The sequence below is a fragment of the Copadichromis virginalis genome, linkage group LG19, assembly GCF_057382275.1.
Source record: "Copadichromis virginalis isolate Kocher_CV1m ecotype Utaka linkage group LG19, C_Virginalis_male_GT1.1, whole genome shotgun sequence".
Taxonomy (NCBI): domain Eukaryota; kingdom Metazoa; phylum Chordata; class Actinopteri; order Cichliformes; family Cichlidae; genus Copadichromis; species Copadichromis virginalis.
The window spans coordinates 23,227,704-23,245,234 of NC_140636.1; the positions used below are offsets into that span (position 1 = coordinate 23,227,704).

The 17,531-nt window shown below is 38.0% G+C and overlaps 1 protein-coding gene across 1 annotated transcript; it reads right to left on the minus strand.

Moving 5' to 3' along the window:
• Positions 1 to 123: 123 nt before the first annotated feature.
• LOC146686084 (uncharacterized) lies at positions 124 to 7,505 on the minus strand. The gene is made up of 7 exons (XM_085440971.1): positions 6,917 to 7,505; positions 2,878 to 2,977; positions 2,322 to 2,681; positions 1,966 to 2,034; positions 1,711 to 1,857; positions 1,032 to 1,235; positions 124 to 132 (listed from the first exon to the last, which is right to left on the minus strand). The coding sequence occupies exons 2-7, from the start codon at positions 2,974 to 2,976 to the stop codon at positions 124 to 126; spliced, it is 888 nt and encodes a 295-aa protein (XP_085297097.1). The 5' UTR covers position 2,977; positions 6,917 to 7,505.
• Between the last annotated feature and the right edge of the window lie 10,026 nt (positions 7,506 to 17,531).

The following is a 17,531-nucleotide window of genomic DNA, read 5'->3' on the forward strand; positions in this document are numbered from 1 at the left end:
TACAGCATGCACACTGCATTTTCGCAGGAAATGCAAATTTTTCTAGTATAGATTTGTTTAACTGACTGAAGCAATGACAACAGTCTTCTCCTGAACAGCAACACCAAGGAGGTGGTAAAGAGTTCACCAGACCTAAAAACAAAACAAAACAATGCAGGACAGTCTGCAAAGATGTTGAGTCAGTCAGACATCGTGCAGAGCAGATGAGGAAGAAGTTGTAATCTAAAATGGAGAACAATAAATACAGCCACCTAAGCATCCTCACAGTACAAGATGAACTGCAGTGAGAGGGTCATCTTACTGCACTGCAGGACTCAGAGGTTCAGGAGGGTCTTTATCCCCATTGCCATGAGGCTTTTTAAAAGAAACTACTCACATGTTCTTCTCACATTTATTTCTTTTACTCTAATAAACACTGGTAGTAATCATATGAATTCTGAGCTAAATGGACTTGCCCTGATAGGCTTCAGCCAGCCCAGAAGCTAATACACCACAACACTTAGGGAAACTGAAACTGACTGTTATTAATGTTTTCAAACTGTTTAAGAAAAACATATATAATCTTTCAGCCTTCTAGAAAACACACATAAAAACAGTATTATATGATGTTGAACATACAGATAGGCAGTTGTTGGCCTACAGGAGTGTTCTTTATCGAAGGTTTTAAGTGCTTAAAAAGTCTGTTAAGCTCTGTACAGAGCATGCAATGTAACTGTACATTAGAGAGTGTTTTATAAACCATGTCTTCTGTTTCATTTAATAAACATGAGACTGCTTTATGCATTTTCAGCTATTTATTAGATTTTATCAGATTAAAAAACACTTAGCATAAGAATGCAGTTGAAACTATAACTTTTAAATATTGTTTAAATGAATGAACATAGCAACTTGAACATTTTAAAAAATACAAACAAAACAAATGAACTATATTTATATATATAGATCTATATATATATATACATATCTATATCTATATATATATCTATATATATCTATATCTATATATATTTATTCTGTTTTTTTATGTGTACTATTTGTTTTCCTTTGATTTTTACAGTAAAAGTGATCCTGTGCTTCTCAAACTCCTCCTCGTAGGGCTTCCACATCTCCTCTTCAATGAAGAGGGTTTCTCCAGTTAGAAGGAGAACTTGCAGCTGGGTGGACTGCAGTGCACTGCACTGCTCTGCAGTGTCCACACCAACTACAGTTACTTGAGTACGTTCATCTTCCTTTGTCTGTCAATACACAAAAAGCATATATTTAATATGGTAATCACATCTTGATGCATGCTCAATGATCCATGTAAGTAAATCCCAAAAGGATGATTCTGTTCATCTGGACGTAGCATTTTCAAGTGGGAGAAATGTTTTGTCACTCATCCAGGTGACTTCTTCAGTCTGTTTTACCCAATCTTTTAAACAGTACATTGCATAATGACTGAAACTAGCCCACTGAAGAAGCAATAGGCTGGGAGGTCAGTTAATTGGTCAGTAATATACAAATTGTCACGGGCACTGATCAAAGACCACAGAAACCTGCAGTCCGCTGAGACTGAAGAAGTCACTTGGATGAGTGATGAAACATTTCTCCCACTTGAAAATGCTACGTCCAGATGAACAGAGTCAATCTTTTGGACCACCTATAATTCTAAACATTTTGGCAAATGACATTGCTATTACATGTTGGTACAAACATATGGCTTCTTCATACCTCAGTCTTTGTATGGGAAGTTGACTGGAGCTGTACTCCATAGGCGGAGCGGTGCACTTTCACATGGGAGATCTTTACCTGATCTCCCACACGAACGTCAACAATTGACGCCTCCCTCCACAAGGAGACAGTCATGGTATGTCCATCCTGAAATCACAAAAATGACAGAATGAAACATTTATTCATTAACTAATGGAAATCTCAAATGTGCCTATTTTCACCATTTTCAATATTACACTTTAGTTGCACCATTACCTGTTTTAGCTGGAGAGTGCGTATTGGCACCAGTTGTTTGCCTGAGCAAACTGTCCTCACTGCCGAACACTGAAAATTCAATTAAAATATAATGTCAGTTATAGTGATTGCATAAATCTGTGTGTGTACATCTAGGTGCTACTTTCTTGACTTACTACATCTATTATTTTATTATTGTTGTTAATGATAAATCTACAACCATTTACAAAATAATAGTGGTTGATCTTGTTCTCACCATTTTGTGTTTGTTTGACAAGAACAATAAAATTATTATTTTTACTTTTAAAGACAAAAAAGTAATGGTTTCTTTGAAAACCTGAAGCAATATCAATTCTGATGGAACCACAAATATTTACCTCCACAACCTCCCCTTCCACTGTCATGAGCCCTCCAGATGTTGGGCTCATCTTTAGTGGTGTTACTGGGGAAGGTGGATTAAGCAGCTCCTCCGCCTTAATGATGAGGGCCTCCGAGACTGCCAGGGCAGGAGCTTTAAAGAACTGTGTCCTTGCAGTGATATTGATGAGATAAGGGGGAGCTTGGCCCCTCAGCTCATGTCCCCTCATCATGTAGGACATGTCCTGTTTTACTTTGGAGGAGAACTCTTCAAACAAGGTGATCTTCAGCACTGTTTCACCGTCTGTGATTGCTGCCACTTTATTTTTTTTTGTTGACAGTGCTTTGACCTCTCCATCCTCAGTAACCCAGCTGATCACCTGATAAATACATAAATAAAGAAATGTATTTCTATGATCTTACTCCATAGTCACGTTCATACATGTGAAAGTCTACATCATATGATTGTTGGGTTTTTCTCTGTATTTATTATTGTACGATCTACTGTACAATATAAAGCGCCTTAAAGCGACTGTTGTGATTTGATGCTATATAAATAAAATTGAATTGAATCACCTTTAGCTGGTCACAACATTTCAACACCCGGATATGAATGGGTGGGGGCCGGAAATACGGCGTCTCAGGCCGGTTGTCAGTCAGTTTCCTTAAGGCCATTCTGAAAAAAAAAAAAAGCAAAATAAACACATTAACAGGTTCATACATTTCTGCTGGATCCAGTTCTGACAGAATACAGTAACACCTGTTGCTTTCATGTCATCTCTTCACATTTTGATATAAAACAAACACATCATGAACTTCCTCAACCCTACGTGTGTTTCTGAGGTTCCTGCTTGATATTTACATACCTGAAAACATTTCAATATTTTTGTAAAAACACAAATTATCTTTACAAAATGTTGGTCTGAAAATTAATTAAACGCTTATGAGCCTTCATAAAATACATACAAATATTACAGCACATGTAAGTCTATCCAATTCACTCTGGATGGAACGCAGAAAAAAAATCACAATTTTCTTTTCCCCACTTAAAACCCTTGGTAGGCCCTTAAAAAATGCACCCTCTAAAGGCCCTAATGGACCTAAACGTCCACCCCCCAAAAAGTGCAATAAAAAGATTATATATTCATATTTTTTTCCACTTTAAATTGGTCAGTCTTTTAAAACTACTTCTCCCTGAAATATTCATATAAAGTTTTAATTACATTTTCGTTGTTTTAACCCTTTAAATCCCAGGTTTATTACATGAGCGCCCTGTTTTTTTAGGCCCAAAAAACAAAAAAACTTAATATTTTCAAAAAAAAAACATTTGAAGTAATATTCGTTTGTTATTATAATTAGGCCTTTGGATGGACTAAAGATTGGCACCAAGAGTCATTTCGATCGCCTTTTATTTTTTTTCCAGGAGCGCATTTCATAAAATGCACACTATCGACCACGCCCAAAAAGTGCAATAAAAATATTAAATATTAATTTTTTTTTTCACTTTAAATTGGTCAGTCTTTTAAAACTACTTCTCCCTGAAATATTCATATAAAGTTTTAATTATATTTTCGTTGTTTTAACCCTTTAAATTACAAAAAAACTAAAAAAAAACCTAAAAAACTAAATATTTTCCCAAAAAAACATTTGAAGTAATATTTGATTGTTATTATAATTAGGCCTTTAGATGGACTAAAGATTGGCACAAACAGTCATTTCGATCGCCTTTTATTTTTTTTTTCAGGACCAGAAAATGGTCTCCAGGCGGCAAATGCTCCTCCTCTAGGCCGAAATAAGTGCATGTTGCCGGGGTAAGTCGCGACGATCACCGGGGCACGATCACCGGGGACTGCTTTTTCCAGCCCACACGTCCGATACCACGTGACAACAAATACGTCATTTCCTGTTGACTAAAAAAAAAAAAGCACCCTCTCATGGTCCTAGGGACCAAAAAATGATCAGCGGGCGAAGCCGGTGCTGCACGCCGGAAATGAGGCTTCATTTCCGGCAGGTCTGTCCAAGCAGCCCGCTGTTTTCCAGCCCGGGGTCAAATGTGGAGCAAGGGCGCCACCCGGTGGACAAATAAAACAATTACAACTCTAAGGCCAATAGACCAAAACGAGACGGAGACATGAGTAATCACCAGGACATTAACGGTAATAATTCTGCAGTGAAAAATAGCGTTTATAATGGAAGTCAATGGGACGAAAACGTCCACTAGGGCTCTAAGAGGATGTGTATTGTTAGCTTAGCCACTGAAGCTAATTTAAGGAAGTCAGACTTGAATTTTGAAATAAAATTATACCAAACTTTTTTTTGGAGAATTAGGCTATATTCAATTAAACACAGTGCAAATGGCTTGGAATCGAAAAATGCAAAAGCCACAAAAGGTCCCCAGGGCCTTTCAGGTTTAATTGTTTTCAGATAATAATTAAAATAATTATTAATTAAAATAATACTTGAAAATAGGTTACAGTGGACAATAGAAAACAATGAATCATCATAGGAAGATTATCTGAAAAAGGATTCATGCTCCTGAAGTGAAAAACAGCAACATTACAGACATCTTAAAGATTGCCTGCCTGCCCTTCCCCCTCCCCCAACACACACAGGCCAGGTGCACACACACAAACAAAAACATAGTGCGCCTGCTTGGTCTCTGTGGCTTTAGTTCATATTGGCTCCCCTTTTTAATCATTTGAGCCAATAAAATTATAGAATTACTGTCCCTGCTTTTTGGTCAGTCCCGCCCTCCTTAACTGGGCAGAAAATGGCAATTTTATGACCAGAAACAGCAAAGTTGGGAGACGGTTGCCAGGGCAGAGTGCCAGCCTTAAGCAATTCTTTCCTACTAACAGCCCAAACGTAACGTCTTAAAGTTTATAAAACTGTTATAGATCTGGAAGATTTGTCTGATTCTGTAAGATCTTAATATTTCATAAAAAAATAGATGCCATTTTCATGAATACATTCAGATAGTTTTTTCAATTAAATATCCCTGAAACAATAAGTTCATCAAACTATGACACCTACAAATACATTGCTATCAATACTAAATGTGAATTTATCAAAAGTAATTTTTTTTCTTCGAGAGAAAAATGGAGATACACATATCGTTAGCTTCATAGCATAAGTGCCTAAGTCATTGACTTAGGCAATTATGCTATGAAGCTAACGATATATAAAACATTCATAGGCCGATAGAAAAGTCAGACCAAATTTTAGGGGTACTTTGACGGTCTTTATATTCACAGGAACTTAAATGGCTAGATTTTTTATCTTTCACTACATTATAATGTGTTATACATGGTATAAAGGCACTAAAAAACGGTTTCAATATCAATACTTACGTTTTATGAAGTTCTTAATAGAGCACAAAGTAGAAGAGCTGTGACTGTGTCTGTAAGTTTCTTCAGAAAGACCGGGAAAGGGACCGCTGGTCTTTGATGTTACAAATTGTGATGCAATCTGTTGCCATCGGCCTGATTGGCTAACTATGATTGTTGTTTTTCCCAATTGTACTGCCTTGTGTTGATTTTGTCCCTTTACTTTAGGGCGGTTTTTGTTGGTGATCAGACCCGATTCTTGTCTAATTTGAATTATGAAATTATCAGTACTATTTTATAAGTCTCAAACTTACAATTTAAAACGTATAAAATTACTGGTCTTTTTTATTTTTTATGTAGTTAATGTATTATGTAGTTTTTTTAAAGTTCGACTGCTAAAGCCCTGCATGTATTTTTTTAGATGAGCTTTTATTTTGAAAGTGGCGATCTCTTTTCCTGGTGTCATGGAAGCACGCCTAACAGATCCACGTTACTGCTAGTCCCCGGGACAGAGTGCGGGAAATCAATGCGGTTCGAATACGTTCATAGACGCAGGAGTGCTAATTCCCTCCAGATTTCGTCCGAAGGCGCAGGTTTCAAGGCTGCACACGGTGACTGAGCATCCTAACATTTCAAAATTCAAAGGGTCAAGCTTCAAGGTTTTACTTCAAAAAGGTAAGCTAAACTTGGTCAACACATGACAGGAAAAGGTAAATGTATTAGCTATGTTAAATATAAGTGCCTAATCGTGATAGCTTGCTGTAGGGTAAAACACTTAAGGTCAGAAATCTTTACAGTTGTGTTCATTGTAAAGCTGTTGTTTAGGGTATGTTTAAAATAATGTATTATGTAGTTGCACCACCACAGTTATGAAACTCAGAAATGTAATGATGTAAAAGCTATAGTATGGTTGGGGTTTTGGCTTGGTGAGCTTACAGCCTCCTTAAAATCTGTCAGAATTATGTACAGACAGACTGTTTAATTCATATAACCATTTAATTCAACAAATATATGAAGAAATATGTCAAAGTTAGTATGACTTTAAATTTATCATTGTAAACGACCACGGCAGACCCAGTGGCATTTTGATATTTTTTTATTAATCCCTACATGGTTGCTGTACATTCGCACTCAGAGCTGCAGCTCTCCTGCTGCCAGCTCAACATAACACCAACAACCCAACCACAGGACCCAGTACAATATTTAATTCGGCGGGGCGTGATTGCGGATGCCGTACAGGTGTGTCCGCCTCCTCTGCACGGCACCGCAGGCTACGCCTCGCCACATACCCCCATCGCCTGACTGAGGCCGGGGAACCATCCGGCCGAACGTACTCCCCCCACCGCAGGCGGAAGGTCGGCCGCGTGGCAGGTGAACGCGGCGCGGTCGGCACGGTCGTGCGCCCCGGCTCGCAGGCGGCTGGGCAGATGTCCGGCAGGCACCGGCCTCTGGTGGAGGTGAGGCCGCTCTGCTCACCCCGCCAACCTCGGGCTTCGGTGCCGCGGACTCCCCTAGCACGGGCACCACCGACTTATCCCGCGGCTTCTCCGCCCCTCCCGGTGGGAGCAGCTGCCTCCGCCGCTGCCTCTCCCGGCTGGAGCGGGTCCTCGGGCACCGCCTCCGCCGCTGTCTCTCTCGGCTGGAGCGGCTCCTCGGGCGCCGCCTCCGCCGCTGTCTCTCCCGGCTGGAGCGACTCCTCGGGTGCCGCCTCCGCTGCTATCTCTCCCGGTTGGAGCGACTCCTCGGGTGCCGCTTCAGTCTCTCCCGGCTGGAGCGGCTCCTCGGGCGCCGCCTCCACCGCTGCCGGCTCCGCCGCCTTCTTCCGGGGCGCAGGAACAGGCACCGGTCCCTGCCGAGCCCCAGCGGCTCCCACGCGAGGTGTGGGGACAGGCGTATATACATGTGTGTGTATGTGTATGTGTATATATATATATATGTGTATATATATATGTGTATATATATGTGTGTGTGTGTGTATATATATATATATATATATGTGTATATATATATATATATATATATATATATATATATAATTTAGAAGTAAAGGCTTTAAAACCAAGTAATTGCTGAAAGTACAAACATCACTAATGTCACATAACTTTGCCGACATGTGGCCAACAGTAATGTTTTAATGTTCTTCATTAAACATTCGCACAAAAATCAGTGACGTTATATTCATTGACAGTTCACTCTTCGGCCGCTGCCTTTTGCCATATTTTGCTGCAAAATTATCTACACCCACTGCCGCGCTATGAATTGTGGGATATATGGGACCACAAAGCGTGCACCGGACCACGCTTGATATTTGGGGAAATCGACGGCGCATTTGGAGTATGCATTTGAAGTACACTTGGAATTGGGACAGCCGTTGTCCCGTGGCGGTGACGTAATCACACTCAAAGTGTGCGGTCTCTTAATTGGGACACAGCCATAGTGTGTGTGTTCACCTCTGTTTTCGTTAGATTGTCTGCGTTACTTCTACGTTCTCTGCTATCTATCAGCCCCTGTGTTTTCTCTGCTGGACATCCCCTCTGAGTTTCCACGTCTCAGGTTTTCTAATGATGTTTCAGGTATAGCTTTCCCAGCTTAGGTTTTGTTTTTTCTTTTTTGTCTCTTTCTCCTAATGCCACACACTTTGCCTCAGTAACTGTAACATTCAGATGACTACTATCCAATTATTTCTCTGATGGTTATGCAAGAAGAGCCTAATAAACTTAAAGCCAGAAGACCGTAAAGCAGAGGTATAACTGTATGAGCTACAAAGTTTAAATGTTTTATCACAATCATAGTGTGCAGCTCACAAACAGCTGATTGTTTTAGTGTTTTCTCTGAAATATCAGATGTAACTAGTGATGTCACAATGAAAATGAAATAATATTGAACAGTATAGAATCAGACATGTTAGAATTTGCTTAAAATTCTACTTGTTTTATTTTTAAAAATTGTGCAACATTTTGTTTTTCAGATGTTTTTGCTGAATTGATCAAGACTGACTGTAAGAGTGTAAACATCGAGTAACTATGATGTTCGAGCCCTCTCAAGAACAGGTAAATAGTCATTTAGAGATTAAATTTGTCCCAGTTACTTTGCTCTACTCTGTCTGTAAAGCTTCACTTTTGTCACACTTCCTGCCTCCAAGAAGCTGAAGTAGAAGTAGAACTCTGCACCAGAACCTTTTTGTGACTTTTGTGACATTTCTGTCAATGGTGTAATTGTTGGTCTTTTGTGAATTCTAAGTAGGTGATTACTGAAAGGCAAGAGAGAAACCGAAGGCATCAGGTGACCTGTGATATGTCAGAGCTACAGAGAGGAATATTTGTGACAAGTATCCAACATTTGGGGAAAAATAGTTTCAAAGATGCATATTAAACAGGCAAGCTTTCATATTTAGAGGACAAAAACTATTACTTACTTTTAATCATTATTATGTGGTTAAGTACTGGACTGTGTGCTTTTGAGGCCAAGTCACACAGGGTTTCTTAGCTTAGACTGATGAGTATTTGAAATGTCAGCAATTCTTGATTGTAACACCTTTTATTGTAGTTTTAACACTGATGAATCAGCTTTCATAAATGAAGCAAATGTTTCATTTATCTATATTAATACCGTAAGTAATGCTTAGTAGAATCATCTTTGCTGAATCCAATGGTGAAACATGGAGAATTTTTCCTCTACTCTGAGTAGAGCTAGATTTGGTTAAAAATGACAAAAATAAGTATGGCATTTGACAAAATACTAAAGGTTTTTTGCTTTGCTTTTTGGAATGTTTGTAAGTTGTGCATTGATAACTTCCCTTTTTAACCAGTGTCAAACAATGACTGGGTGACCAGTGTTGTCATCATCAGGGCAGGCCAGCACAGCAGGAAAAGTGAAATGGCCAGGCTGAGAGTTACAGTGTGATGCAAAAGTTTGGGCAACCTTGTTAATAGTCATTATTTTCCTGTATAAATTGTTGGTTGTTACAATGAAAAATGTCAGTTAAATATATCATATAGGAGACACACACAGTGATATTTGAGAAGTGAAATGCAGTGTATTGGATTTACAGAAAGTGTGCAATATTTTTTTTTTTAGACAAAATCAGGCCGGTGCATAAATTTGGGCACCACAAAAAAAGACATGAAATCAATATTTAGTAGATTCACCCTTTGCAGAAATTACAGCCTCTAAACACTTCCTGTAGGTTCCAATGAGAGTCTGGATTGTGGTTGAAGGTATTTTGGACCACTCCTCTTTACAAAACATCTCTAGTTCATTCAGGTTTGATGGCTTCCAAGCATGGACAGTCACACCACAGATTTTCAATAATATTCAGGTCTGGGGACTGAGACGTTGTACTTGTTCCTCTGCATGAAAGCCTTAGTGGATTTTGAGCAGTGTTTCGGGTCGTTGTCTTGTTGAAAGATCCAGCCTCAGCGCAGCTTCAGCTTTGTCACTGATTCCTGGACATTGGTCTCCAGAATCTGGTGATACTGAGTGGAATCCATGTGTCCCTGCACTGGCCACACAGCCCCACAGCATGATGGAGCCACCACCATATTTTACTGCAGGTAGCAGGTGTTTTTCTTGGAATACTGTATTCTTTTTCCTTGATGCACTACGCCCCTTGTTATGCCCAAATAACTCAGTTTTAGTTTCATCAGTCCACAGCACCTTATTCCAGAATGAAGCTGGTTTGTCCAAATGTGCTTTAGCAAACCTCAAGCGGCTCTGTTTGTGCTGTGGGTGGAGAAAGGCTTCCTCTGCATCACTCTCGCATACAGCATCTGCTCGTGTAAAGTGCGCCGAATGGTTGAACGATGCACAGTGACTCCATCTGCTGCAAGATGATGTTGTAGGTCTTTGGTGCTGGTCTGTGGATCGACTCTGAATGTTCTGACCATTCGTCGCTTCTGTCTATCCGAGATTTTTCTTGGTCTGCCACTTCCAGCCTTAACTTGAACTGAGCCTGTGGTCTTCCATTTTCTCAATATGTTCCTAACTGTGGAAACCGACAGCTTAAATCTCTGAGATAGCTTTGTGTGTCCTCCCCCTAATTCATGATGGTGAACAATCTTTGTCTTCAGGTCATTTGAGAGTTGTTTTGAGCCGCTATGTTGCTACTCTCCAGAGAAAATTAAAATAGGAGGGAAACTTACAGTAGACCCCCTTAAATACTCTTTCTCATTATTGGATTCACCTGTGTATGTAGGTCAGGGGTCACTGAGATTACCGAGCCAATTTGAGTTCCAACAATTAGTTCTAAAGGTTTTGGAATCAATAAAATGACAACAGTGCCCAATTTTATGCACCTGCCTGATTTTGTTTAAACAATTATCACACACTTTCTGGTCATTTCACTTTTCAAATATCACTGTGTGTGTCTCCTATATGATATATTTAACTGACATTTTTTATCATAACAATCAATCATTTATACAGGAAAATAATGACTATTAACAATTTTGCCCAAACTTTTGCATCACACTGTAAGTTAGGCATCGGCTGGGTGTTCAGTTCTCACCTGTTCCTGTTTAGGGAGAGACATCAAGCCTCTTAGGGTAAGAAAGAACAGTAGAGAACTCAGCGATTATGACAAGTCCCCTTATTACCACTGTTTGTCTCACAACCAATACCATTTTTTTCCTGAAGCCTAAAGCTTACCATATTGTTTTAATTAAACCTGCAGCAATGTGCTTTTTTTCTTAACAAAATGGCACATAAGAAAAAGGTTTAATTTTGACACTTAAATTTATTCCCAGAAATAACTTTTAATACTCAGGTAAATTTAATATCAGTTATTTGTACTCAAATGCTATTTATTAAAATTATTTATACTTGTATTAGAATGTTACTGTGATAAAGGTATCCTTTTAGGTACTGTACTCTGTAGGACACTAAGAAAGGACAGTGATCATATTCTGTGAGCCCTGGTAAATAATGGTTGTTCACAGAATTATAAATGACTTTGACTGTAACTCCTGCTCCATCTTGAGCGCCATCATCTAACCCTGAAAAAGTCTCTAGCCTTTGTCAGTATGTGTAAGACTGGCTTTCTATATGGTTTAGTGCAGACTGAGCTTCGGGACCCTGTTGTCCTTTTTTTCTGATCGGTGCTGGTGTGTAGCTGGCAATGCAGTGTGTAAGCACACTGTTTTGCCCTTTCAAACAGTACATTTTTCAGAACTGAAGCTGCAGGTTGTATCTTCACACCAGCACCGAGACAGACCAACAGTGGGACAAATCCAAACAGCAGTAAGTGCTGAGATTCATATTCAGGACTGACCCTTTAATGTTCTTTTATAACCTGTTATAAGTAATATGTATAAGTATTTTTTTTCTTTTATATTTGTTATTGCTATTTTTTTTTTTTCAGGGTTTGGAACCAGGGCCAGTTCCATGGATCAATGAACTCAAAGACATTTTTGAATAATGATGCAGGTACAATGTCAAGTTGTTGTTGTTATTATTATTATTGTTATTGTTATTGCCTAGATGACTTTCACAGTGCCTTGTTTTATCCTCACATTATTATGGTCCTTTAAAGGAGTACGCTGTACAAGAACTTGGCTGGTGACCCACTTTACATCTCCTTGCTAAACACTGGAAAATCATGCAAAGACATTGATGTAACAAATTGACCTCTTACCGCAACCATGGCCTTCAGTGACAAGAAGACCAGTCTTAAGACAGCATTGGTGAGCGTGTTCTCTAACCAGGAGCCCAGATTACCCACAAAATCTGTAAACATTTACCAAGATCCTCCTCTTTACCTGCCACTGCCACTCAGTACAGGCTGGATCCCACACAGAGTGTGCATGTCTACAGTGAGGAGGAACTCTTCAACCTTGAAAGCTTACTGGTCACAGAGGACATGGTACATAAGATTGAGACAGCAAAAGGAGAACAGACAGCTGACCAGGAATGGCATCAGCTCAACAATGCAAGGATCACATCTTCATCTTGTTATGTGAGGGGTGAAATTGTACAGAGAATGCTCTATTTTGAGACATATGTCAGAATACTGGAGAACAAGGAGAACAAAATATTTGACACCATTATTGTGCCCACTCTATCAGATGAGCTATTTTTCTGTTTAACTCATTACTATTGTGCTAAATCATACTATTTCTGCTTTTAATAGGATTTGTGCCAAATATAGTATTTCTGCTTTTTATAGGATTTGTGCTTAATATACTATTTCTGCTTTTTATAGGATTTGTGCTTAATATAGTATTTCTGCTTTTTATAAGATTTGTGCTTAATATAGTATTTCTGCTTTTTATAAGATTTGTGCTTAATATAGTATTTCTGCTTTTTATAGGATTTGTGCTTAATATAGTATTTCTGCTTTTTATAAGATTTGTGCTTAATATAGTATTTCTGCTTTTTATAAGATTTGTGCTTAATATAGTATTTCTGCTTTTTATAAGAATTGTGCTTAATATAGTATTTCTGCTAAATGTAGTATTTATGCTTAATCATACTATTTCTGCTTTTCATAGGATTTGTGCTTAATATAGTATTTCTGCTAAATTTAGTATTTCTGATTAATTATAGTTTTTCTACTAAATCATAGTACAGTATTTCTGCTTTTTATGGGATTTGTGCTAAAACAAAGTATTTCTACTACATGTAGTATTTATGCTTAATCATACCATTTCTGCTTTTTATAGGATTTGTGCTTAATATAGTAATTCTGCTAAATTATAGTATTTCTGCCAAATTATAATATTTGTGCTAAAACATAGTCTTAATTTAAAATTACAATATTCATAGTTCATCACAGTGTCTCTGGTAAATCACAATATTTCTGCTCTGTTGTACTATTTTTCTAAATCATAGTGTTTCTGTAATGTTTAAGTATTTTTGGCTAAATATATTCTTTCTGTTATCTTATACTATTTCTCCTAAATTCTTGTATTTTTGAGAAGTTATCATGTTTCTGGTAAGTTACAATATTTCTGCTAAATTCTGCTATGCTATTGTATTTCTGCCAAGTATTATGTTTCCTCTAAGATATTGCAGTTCTGCTAAGTTATTCCATTTTAGCAAACTTCTTTTGCTTCTGCAAAGTTTTTACAATTTCTGCAACTTTTCAGCTTTTTCAGCTACTTTTTGCATGCAGCTTCAGCTTTAAGCATCCACACTGCATTTTCGCAGGAAATGCAAATTTTTCTAGTTATTATTATTATTCTAGTTGCTTCCGTACACTTTTTGGCACTTAACTACTTCCACAATTTTCAGCCGATTTTCACCGTTCAAATTTTAAACTATTCTGCTATTTCTGCTAATTTACGCTACGATTTTTGCTATTTTTAACTATTATACTTTTTAAAATATTAAGCTTTTTTCCTTTAATTTGTCCCATTGAAATGAATGGGAAACTTCTGCAATTCTGCTAAAATTTGCTTGTTTTTGAAACTTAACTACTTCCTCATATTTTCACCTAGAACAACCATTCAAACTTTAAAATGTTCACAAATTATTGGGCTATTCAGGTATGATTCAGCTTTTTCAAATGTTTTACTGTTTTACTTTTATGCCTCTTAAAGTTTTGAGTTGCAAAATTGTGATTTTTCACAAAATACATGCGTTGTTATGGTTGCTATGCTCTTGGCTTCCAGTGTGCCACTGAAGGTTTTGCAATTTTCACTTCATGTCCGAACAACTTCTTGCTACTTGCTCAATTTTCACTCAACTTCCACAAATTATACATCAAAACGTAGGTATTTTTGCTGGCTTTCAGAAAATGTCACTATCATTGTTGTGGGATTCATAGAATTTTTGCAAATCTCCTCAGACCAACACAAGGTCTCAAAACTCTCCATATAAAGTCAATGGAGAGCTTGTTCAAAATCATCGCTGGATTTCTGTAATGAGAGGCATATTCGAATCGTCATATCTCCTTAACGAAGCGACTTTAAGACATGAGGCTTGTCCCCGAATATCTTCAGACACCCCTGACGCTCACAATTCAAGAATTTCTTTCTCACCTATTACCGTTCTGAAATGAGTTGGACTTGTTTGAGGGTAGGAAATTCGTCCTTCGCTCAGATTTCTTCAGATTTCAAACTGTGGAAATGAACCACTTTTTTCTCTCGTCATAACTTTTTGTTGGATTTCCACAGAGACCTGAAAATTTCCATGATTGTTCACCAAAGCCTGCTGTCTCTTACGGTGAAAGAATGATATCGATACTCCAAATAGATTTCAAGTCACAAAGCGTTGTTTGAGGGCAAGTCAAGGCAGTTTTTGCTTCGCTCTACTCAGTTATGGTGCATTAGAAGTCAAATATCTTTAATAATTCATATTTTAATGATAAATTGTAAACACTGGAAGATTCCCCCATCTCTTCTGAACAAAACGGTGTAAGAATGACCGCTCTAGCCCCTACGGTTTGGAAATTATGGTCATTTGTTTGAGGGGAGTCCTCACTATGAGAAATAGGCTGCAATAATCCTGTGCATCTCTGTGCTGCGTGTGTAAAAAGAGGAACATGTTTTGGCGGGAAAAAGTACACAGGCTCTCTGATTGGTGGATTCAAATTCAGCAGCTCCCAGGCTGACCTAGAAACTTACTTCTCTCTCCCTGTGCATTTTTTTGCTGATTTTTTCATTTAACAAGTATATTTGAGGGACCCTCAGCATGTTCAGCATTTTTTCAGCTGTCCATTTTGCTTTTCCAATTTTTCTGTTTAACTTATTACTATTGTGCTAAATAATACTATTTCTGCTATTTTATAGGATTTGTGCCTAATATAGAATTTCTGCTAAATTACAATATTTCTGCTTTTTATACTATTTGTGCTAAAACATAGTATTTCTACTAAATGTAGTATTTATGCTAAATCATACTATTTATGCTTTTTATGGGATTTGTGCCTAATATAGTATTTCTGCTTTTTATAGGATTTTTGCTCAAACATAGTATTTCTACTAAATGTAGTGTTTATGCTTAATCATCCTATTTCTGCTTTTTATAGGATTTGTGCTTAATATAGTATTTCTGCTAAATTATAGTATTTCTGCTTTTTATAGTATTTGTGCTAAAACATAGTATTTCTACTAAATGTAGTATTTATGCTTAATCATAGTATTTCTATATATTTCTGCCAGGTCCCCAGGCAGCCAATCCTCTGTGAGGACTGAGAAATTCAAATTTTCAAATCAGGGCCTGCACGGCTTCCCAGCCAATCATATATGTGTCCTGAGGCATTCAAATTTGCATATTGGGGCCTTCATGGCTTCTAAGCCAGCCAATCATATCTGAGGGCTGAGGAATTCAAATCCACAAATCAGGGCCTGCACAGCTTCCCAGCCAGCCAATCATGTATGTGGGCTCCAGGTATTCAAATTTGCATATTGGGGAATTCGTGGCTTCTAAGTCAACAAGTCATCCATGTCATATATCTCTAAAAATTCATATTTTAATATTAAATTATCAACACTTGAAGATTCCCCCACCTCTTCTGAACAAAACGGTGTAAGAATGACCGCTCTAGCCCCTATGGTTAGGAAATTATGGTCATTTGTTTGAGGGGAATCCTCACTATGTGAAATAAACTGAAAGAAGCAGGTCTATGTCTCTGTGCTGCGTGTGTAAAAAGATGCACCTGTTTTGGCGGGAAAACGTAAACAGCCTCTCTGATTGGTGGATTCAAATTCAGCAGCTCCCAGGCTGACCTAGAAACTTAGTCCTCTCTCCCTGTGTGTGTGTGTGTGTGTGTGTGTGTTTAGTGGGAGAGAGAGGACCCTGCCCTTATTTGGCAGCATGTCATTGTAGGATTTAAATTGAACATAGTTAGACTGGTTGACTGGATTAGAGCCTGTGTTTGTGTGTCCCTCTGTGCATTTGTGTTTCAATAAGTTATTACTATTCTGCTAAATCATAGTATTTCTGGTACTTTTCGGTACTTGTGCTAAATACAGTATTTCTGCTAAATCATACTATTTCTGCTTTTCATAGGATTTATGCCTAATATAGTATTTCTGCTAAATTATAGTATTTCTGCTTTTTATAGGATTTGTGCCTAACATAGTATTTCTGCTAAATTATAGTATTTCTGCTTTTTATAGGATTTGTGCCTAACATAGTATTTCTGCTAAATTATAGTATTTCTGCTTTTTATACTATTTGTTCTAAATTATAGTATTTCTGCTTTTTATAGGATTTGTGCTTAATATAGTATTTCTGCTAAATTATAGTTTTTCTTCTTTTTATAGGATTTTTGCTCAAACATAGTATTTCTACTAAATGTAGTATTTATGCTTAATCATAGTATTTCTATATATTTCTGCCAGGTCCCCAGGCAGCCAATCCTCTGTGAGGACTGAGAAATTCAAATTTTCAAATCAGGGCCTGCACGGCTTCCCAGCCAATCATATATGTGTCCTGAGGCATTCAAATTTGCATATTGGGGCCTTCATGGCTTCTAAGCCAGCCAATCATATCTGAGGGCTGAGGAATTCAAATCCACAAATCAGGGCCTGCACAGCTTCCCAGCCAGCCAATCATGTATGTGGGCTCCAGGTATTCAAATTTGCATATTGGGGAATTCGTGGCTTCTAAGTCAACAAGTCATCCATGTCATATATCTCTAAAAATCCATATGTTAATGATAAATTGTAAACACTTGAAGATTCCCCCATCTCTTCTGAACAAAACGGTGTAAGAATGACCGCTCTAGCCCCTATGGTTAGGAAATTATGGTCATTTGTTTGAGGGGAATCCTCACTATGTAAAATAAACTGAAAGAAGCAGGTCTATGTCTCTGTGCTGCGTGTGTAAAAAGATGCACCTGTTTTGGCGGGAAAACGTAAACAGCCTCTCTGATTGGTGGATTCAAATTCAGCAGCTCCCAGGCTGACCTAGAAACTTAGTCCTCTCTCCCTGTGTGTGTGTGTGTGTGTGTTTAGTGGG